Source organism: Physeter macrocephalus, chromosome 18 (genome assembly GCF_002837175.3).
Source record: "Physeter macrocephalus isolate SW-GA chromosome 18, ASM283717v5, whole genome shotgun sequence".
In the NCBI taxonomy this organism is placed as follows: Eukaryota; Metazoa; Chordata; class Mammalia; order Artiodactyla; family Physeteridae; genus Physeter; species Physeter macrocephalus.
Genome location: NC_041231.1, coordinates 31,772,366 through 31,779,731, shown reverse-complemented (window position 1 = coordinate 31,779,731; position 7,366 = coordinate 31,772,366). Strand labels below are relative to the sequence as shown.

General features: G+C 58.2%; 1 protein-coding gene across 1 annotated transcript; it reads right to left on the bottom strand.

Moving 5' to 3' along the window:
* Positions 1–3,447: 3,447 nt before the first annotated feature.
* Positions 3,448–6,445, bottom strand: FEZF2 (FEZ family zinc finger 2). The gene is made up of 5 exons (XM_024124155.1): positions 6,136–6,445; positions 5,413–5,954; positions 4,929–5,063; positions 4,594–4,726; positions 3,448–3,707 (listed from the first exon to the last, which is right to left on the bottom strand). The coding sequence occupies exons 1-5, from the start codon at positions 6,443–6,445 to the stop codon at positions 3,448–3,450; spliced, it is 1,380 nt and encodes a 459-aa protein (XP_023979923.1).
* Positions 6,446–7,366: the final 921 nt, after the last annotated feature.

Genomic DNA, 7,366 nt, shown 5'->3' with positions numbered 1-7,366 from the left:
GATGGTTACTTACAACGGCTTAGCGTTGGTGTCAGAACCTGCACTGGCTGTGAAAGGCGTTGAGTCATTCAGACAGGAGGTTCCTTTTCTCTTCGCACTGCTTTTCAGGTGAAGGAATCCTTTCTTGAATCCCACAACTGAAGGAAGCAGACATCTTAACCTGAGGAGGAGGGCCTTCTAAACCTGGGGAAAGCAGAGCTAATACCTAGAGATAGGGAAGAGCTCTGTTTATCTACAGTTACCACCAGATGTGAAATAACACCTTCTCAGGTGAGAGCGATTGACAGGCGCTGGTGTGAAGGTTAAGGAACAATCGGTTAGGAGGAAACAACCTCCGGGAGGTTGCAGCATTCCAGCAACTCTGCCCAGGTTCAGCTCAGAGCCCCGGTTCCTTACCTCTCCCCGACGGCAGAGAGAAATGAGCAGTCCAAGAGAGAAATGCCTCCTGCTCCACGCTTTAGTTTTATTTCATTTGCTGTCGTTTGCAAGCATGGGCTCTTCAACCCTCTTCAGAACTGTCACCTGGAAATAAATTTCTCCAGTTTATGAGATGGGCAACCCTTTTAGTCTTTCTCCTGTGAAAACATTACAGAAGAAGTTCCTCAGAGAAGGCTCTCTTACTTGACGGTTAGAAAGTTATTTCCCTGCATGGGAGTGTCCCATCTATTTTTTATTTATCTTTTCTTCTTAAAGAGAAAGAGGAGTAGTGAATCACGATTCCCATATGCAGGCCAACTTTTTAACGCAGTTGTCTAAGAATTCCCCAAGAGGATGCTTTTGCACTAAATTTTGTTGTGTCTGCCCCTTGCCCAAAGTTCTGGAACTGTTTAGGAAGAAGGTGGGCTTGCCCTGGCCATTGTCTGGCCTCCGAGAAGCGCATCTGCCAAGGATCCTCTCAGAGATGCAAGAGGTAAAGGATTTTTGGTTGAGACAACTGTCGGAGGGCACCCAACAGCTCCCAGAAATGGGGGAGGGGTGTGTGTCTATGAGGCGGGGCTCATACAACCTAGTACGATAACTAGGAAAGGAGCGGACTCTTCGAACCAGCCCGCAAGCCCCCTGCGGATAGATGTCTGGGAAGAGCAAGGCGCTATTTCCATATCTTTAGCCGCCAAGTCCTCCTCGCCCATTGTGGGGTTTCCTGGGGTTTGTGGCATCCACCGAGATTTCGGAGTTAAATCTGCATATCCCTCTGGGTCCCAATCTCCCCTCAGCGAAATGCAGCCAGAACGAGCTAACATTTAAATTCCTCCTCGCTTCCTCGCCCCCCCCTCCCCTGGCTGCGTCTTCCCAGACTTGGGAGGGGGAGAGGAATACAAAAAAAAAAACGAGGACGCTCTCCTTTCAGGAAATGGAATTCTAATGTACACGTTCCTATTTCTGAATCGGAGGTACTAAAAATACCCCCGCGACAGCCTGAGGAAGCTGTCGCTGTCCTCTGTGCAAACAAAATCGACAATTCTCCTTCCCCGCGCAATGGGTGTGCGAACTGGGCTGGGGGTGGGGTCCAACCTTTGGCTGTGACCTGGACAGAGCGTCCACCCAGCAGCCGCATGTCTTTTCCCGAGTCCCAGTCGGGATATTCCTCCTCCACCGACGAGGACTGAAGGCAGTTTGGGTTTTCTAAAAGCCGAGACTTCGAACCCTGACCCTACCTAGTCCTGTGACCCGAGGCATGTCATTTAGCTTTTATCTCGGCCTCAATTTCTCCGTCGTTCCACAAGGTGGGAATAATCATCCCCAGCTCGCGGGTTGTGAGTATTCGAAAGAATGTGCTTTGAGTGTCTGGCGTGGAGCAGGCGCGCGGGAAATGCGCGCTTCTTTGATGATGGGAGCCCCTTGCGCAAGCAGCACTGAGCGCCTACTGTATACCGGGCGTTGGGATAAACCTCGCTCGAGTCACTTTCAGAGTTACTTGGGGGTTTCCCTTTGCATTAACCGTCTCTCCCAATAGCCTGCACCTGCGGTGGAAACCCGCGTGGGATCAGCGCTCAGACGCCGGCGCCCTAGCCCTTGCAATGGCGAGGCTGCGTGGAAGCGCACTCCCCGGCCCCGCGCCACATTTCCTCCCGGCGCTGGGCAACATTGTTCCAGAAAACGTGGGCTGAATCGCGGCGCGAATATTAGGGGTGGGGGAGCGGGAGGAGAAGGCCCGGCGCGCCGAGCCAGTAATCCGAGCTCTTGATTATCCAGATTCGGATCAAACGGGGCGGCGGCGGCCGGCCCCCTCCTGGGAATGATTAGATGATTAATGTAATGCTGTTTGAAGGGTCTCTGTTTTCTCTCTTAATTTGGGTCATTACTTAGAAAGCAAGCGTGAGACCATTTCATCGGCGTGCTCGGCGGCGGAGATGGCTATTCAGGAAATGGGTTAACTGCGCCGTAATCAAGACGCCGGGGGCTGCGGCGGCGGCGGCGAGCTGCGGGAGCCCGGGTGCGCCCTCCCGCGGCAGGGCGCACGCCCCCGGAGGCCGGCCCCAGACCGCAACGCGGGCCGGAGAGCCCCAGAGGTCCGGACAGGCTGGGACACTTGGCCTCCAGCTCTCGCCGCCAGGAACGATTGGGTGGAAGAGTGGCTCCCCTTAGGTCACCCAGAGAAGGGGGTGTGCCCAGAAGCGCCCCGGCGGAGCAGCGCCCTGGCCGTTTACCCCGGTGCGGTGCGGCGCGGCTCTTTGCTCCGGGACACGCACCCAAAACCTGCTCTCGGACACCCAGCCCCTTTTAACCCCTTCTTTTTGCCATTTTCTCACCCAAATAAGGCAACACCCAGAATCCCTCGGTCAGAACAGTTACCAAATAAAAACTTGGTACAACGTAGGGGCCGGTGAAGGCCTTTGAGCCTTGGTTCCTGGGGGATATGAACACGCTAGCGCCGCACGAGCAACGGTTTGGCCTCGCCCTGGCCCCAGTGCCCCAGAGGAAGTCGCATTGGGGCCGGGAAACGCTATAAATGCCTATTTCCTTTTCCTTCTTTGGGGTGTGTGAGCTGACTCGCGGCGAGGGCGGTGGGGTGGGGGGAAGAAAAGACGCACTAATGATTCTGTTTATTGAGTTATATATGTATATATTCCGTGTTCGTGTGTACAGGAGGATTTACATGGCTGTATAAAGATGGCTGGGGGCGCCGCGCTCTTCCGGGACGTTCACGTGACAGCCTGGTGTTAAAACCCGCCGCCCGAGGAGAAGCCGAGGCCTGGAATTAAATACGTTTCGGCGCACTGGGTTTAAATGTTTCCCGAATATACAAAGGTGGGAGCCAGGCGTTTGCTGCCAGTCATCGAGGAAACGTTTAGCTTTCCAAAAATATGCTGGTTTCGATAAATAGATTTTAGCCTTTCTGCTATAGCTTTTTTTTTTTCTCCTTTCTTTTAATTTTAGAAATAAGTTTATACGTGTGATCTGTTTGGGGGTTGGATAGGGCCGGAAGGGAGGGCGAGGCAGTAGCTCTCAGCTCTGCACTGTCCGAGTCAGGTCCTTTGTGCAGGGGGTGGTGGGACCCCCGCTGTCGTGGAGTTTGCGCACGTGTTTCTTTAAGTCAAAGTTTCTGCAAAACCCTTTGCCGCAAGTGGCGCACGTGAAAGGCTTCTTGTCGTTGTGGGTGTGCATGTGGAAGGTCAGGTTGTAGACCTGGTGGAAGGCCTTGTTGCAGATGGTGCATTTGTACTGCTTCTCGCCGCTGTGGGTCAGCTTGTGGTTCTTGTAGTTCCCTACAGGAGACCAAAAACAAAAAGGGGGGTGGGAATGAAGCGGGACGGGGAGGGGCCGGGTGTCCCGGGGTTGGCTCAGGTGCCCGCGCAAAGAAGGCGACGCTTGGCTAGGCGGGCGCGACCTCTCCGAGTGAAGAAGTTGTCAAACTTCGTACGCGTCAAGCCCGGGGCTCTCACTACCGGATGGAGGGCCGAGTCCCGCGTAGCCGCCCCGCGTCCCAGCCCCGCCGGGGCCTGAGGCCCACACAGCCTCCCTCCCGCTGTGCTCCGCCGGCCCGGAAACTTTGGCGCTGCCCAGAGACGCATGGGGTCCTTCTCCCGGCCGCTGCCTCGCTCGAAGAAATTCGCATGAACCCGGGCTTCGTCCCTTGTTATTATTTTTCTTCTCATTTTAAAAGTTACTCCCTCTGGTCCGCTAACTACCACTTGGATATCCGAAAGTGCCTTGGAGAATCCAAGCGGAGTGTCCTGGAGACAGCAGCGGTTTCCCCCAGCCTAAACCTTTCCCAGGAGGTGGATTACGCCTCGATTTTTTTTTTTTTTTCTTTTCATTTCAGAAGAGAGTCCCGGCTACAAAGGGACGCTTTCTGTATAGCGCAATACCTTGTATCTCTCCTACTTCCTTTCCCCCGGCCCCTTCCTTCCTTCCTTCCCCCCTCCTAAATTCGGAGTCTCCCCGTGCAACCAGACTGAGTCCAGCGAGGTCTACTAACCCGGCCCGGAGAGCTTCCACCCAAACCCTGCACAACCCGATTCCAAAGAAATGCCGCGCCGGAGCCTGCGGCTCTCGCGCTCCCTCTCTCCGGATCCTTCTTTGCCTTCCCGCTAGCGGTGACCCGCCGAGTCCCGAGGGGAGGTGAGGAGAGGGCCTTGCCCCGCACGTTACCTTTTTGGTGAAAGCCTTTGCCGCAAAATTCACAGACGAAGGGCTTGTAGCCCGCGTGGATGCGAATATGTGTGTTGAGCGTGGAGCTGCGGTTGAAGGCTTTGCCGCACTGGTTGCATTTATGCGGCTTTTCCTGCGGAGAGGGGCGTGCGCACCGTGAGGCTGAGGCCCCGGCCGGGAGAAGCCACCTCGGGTGCTCCTGGAAGGGGCACCTTGAAGGGACAGGGGCCCCTGATGGGGGTTATTAGGGGATCCCTTGGTCATCCTCTCCCCAACGCCGTCGCTCAGTCTCCGGGTGTTGGGTACGGGTCGGGTCGGACCCGGGGGCCACGTACCTGGGTGTGGATAATTTTGTGTCTGCAGAGCGTGCTGGCCTGGCGGAAGCCTTTGCCGCAGACTTTGCACACGAACGGTCTGGCTCCGGTGTGGACCGGCATGTGGCGGGTGAGGTTATAGTGAGCGTTAAATACCTATGGAAGCACACAAGGGGGCCTTGTGGCGTGTCTGTCCTGAGAGTCCAGAGTCAGCCTGGGGAGGGCACAACCTACCTCCCCCAACCAAAAACCCCCTTCGGAAGCCAGAGCCCTTTTCATTTTGCAAAGAGCTTCCCAACCCACTGCTCGTGCCAGTCCCATGTGGCCGCTGACAAAGGCATCCCCATTTTGCAGAATAGGAAACTGAGGCCCAACGGTGCCCCCAATTCGAGTAGACGGCTACTGGGGCGCTCCCAGATTCGAGAAAGGGGCCGTCCAGGCTGCCCCCCAGGGAGGCAGCCGCCACTGCTCACCCCTCCCGGCCCCCGCGGACCCCGGGCCTCACCTTGCCGCACACCTCGCAGGTGAAGTTTTTGGGCTTGCCGTCCGCGGAGCCCCCAGGCAGCTTGCTGTGGCCCTTGACGCCGCCGCGCTCGGCGGTCAGGGCTGAGTTCTCCTTCAGCACCTGCTCCAGCGGCGCGGGCAAGCGCTCCTTATGGGCATAGGGGGCCGGATGGGGGAACTTGTCTGCGGCCAGGCCGGCCAACTTGGCGTTCTCCAGCAAAAAGAGCTTGGGGTGCGCAGCCAGGGCAGCGGGGGCCTGTGCGTTGAGGAGGCCGGACGGGAAGAGGTGGCCGCCCAGGAGCTCAGACGGCGGGTACGCGGCAGAGTCCAGGTAGTTGAAGTAGTAGAGCGAGCCGCTGGCCGGAAGCCCCACTGCCTGGTTGATGACCTGCGGCTTGATGACCCTGCCCGCGGGTAGCGCAGACGGCGCCAGGCCCAGCTCGGCCTTGCAGCACACGCCACAGTTGGTTTTGCACAAGCCGCTGGCGCCGCACACCGGGGCCCCCCCGCCGCCGCCGCCGCCGCCGCCTCCTCCTCCTCCTCCTCCTCCTCCTCCTCCTCCTCCTCGGAGGCTGCTTTTCCAGAGCTCAGAGTAACTGAGCAGCGTCTTGGACGGCACCTCGTAGCCTAGGGGCTGGAGGGGGATCATACAGGGCAGCGGTGAGCAGAGCGCCGCCTCCTCCTCCTCCTCCTCCTCCTCCTCCTCCTCCTCCTCCTCCTCCACCGCCGCCCGCCCGGAGGCTGCTTTTCCAGAGCTCAGAGTAACTGAGCAGCGTCTTGGACGGCACCTCGTAGCCTAGGGGCTGGAGGGGGATCATACAGGGCAGCGGTGAGCAGAGGTTGAGCAATTTCTTGCCCTGGCCGCCGTCCGCCTCCAGTGCCCCGGGTCGGGGCTCAAAGGGCGCACGGGGCTCCGACGTCTTAGCCATGATGCGCTCGATGGAGAAGGCCAGCGTCTTGGAAGTGGCCGGCGACGCTCCAGCGCGCGGGCAGGCCGGGGGCACCATGGTCTCCAGGGAAGCCGAGCTTGCCATGGCTCGCCGAGCTGAGCCGTACCGGACTGGGCCAGGGCGCAGCCTCTCTCCACTAGGTCTGCATTCCAGAAAAGGCAGGGAGGGAAACCGCAATTTAATAAGCACCTTGTAGGGTCCAGGTCACCCATTTGCATTCAAATGAACAGGGGCAGAACAAAGTGCACCCAAGGGTACCAAATTACCGCCCATTAACCCGGCGCGCAAAGGAACCCACCAGCCCCGGCCCTGGGACTTTGAAAGGGGGAGAAAGGGGGAGGGTTTCCAGAGGAAAAAGAGAGAGGGAGAAAAAGAAAGAAAGAAAAGAGCCTCAAATTAACCCCCGGAGCCGCTCCCTGGACCCCGGCCTCCGCCACGCGTGCTGGGAGCTGGAGAGCGAAGGGGCAAAGTTAAAGAGCACGAGGAGAGCCACCTCGCATTTACCTCTTTCCCCCACCGCCAAGGAGATGCGTTCCGAGCCATGCAGCCTGTCTCCTCTGTCACATTTTGATGGCAAACATCTTCCCCTCCGCGTGAGATCACTGTCTTTTACATTCAGCTGACATCACATGAAGTCACTTGAAGTGGAATGACATGGGCGGCGGCGCGGCTCCTGTAGCGGCCCCTGTGTTCCACCGCGCCTGCCGGCCGCCGCCGCCACCGCCCCTCAAACTTTAAAAGGAGGCAACTGGCGCCCGCGCTCCCCTCGGGAAAGTGCGAGCGGTTCGCGAATCGGCAAGGAGGGAAGAGACGGGAGGGGGAGGGGGAGGAATCGTGATGGTTTTGCCGGTGGAAAAAAAAAGGGGGGGGAGCCCAAACCCAGGCAGAGTTCCGTGCGTGATTCACAACTTTGGGGGCCTACAGGTTTCGGGGACGCGGAAAGGGCAGGGGGTCCCGGACGCGCCGCCCCAAAGGGCCCCCGGGTGTCCGTCTAGTCGCCGAAGT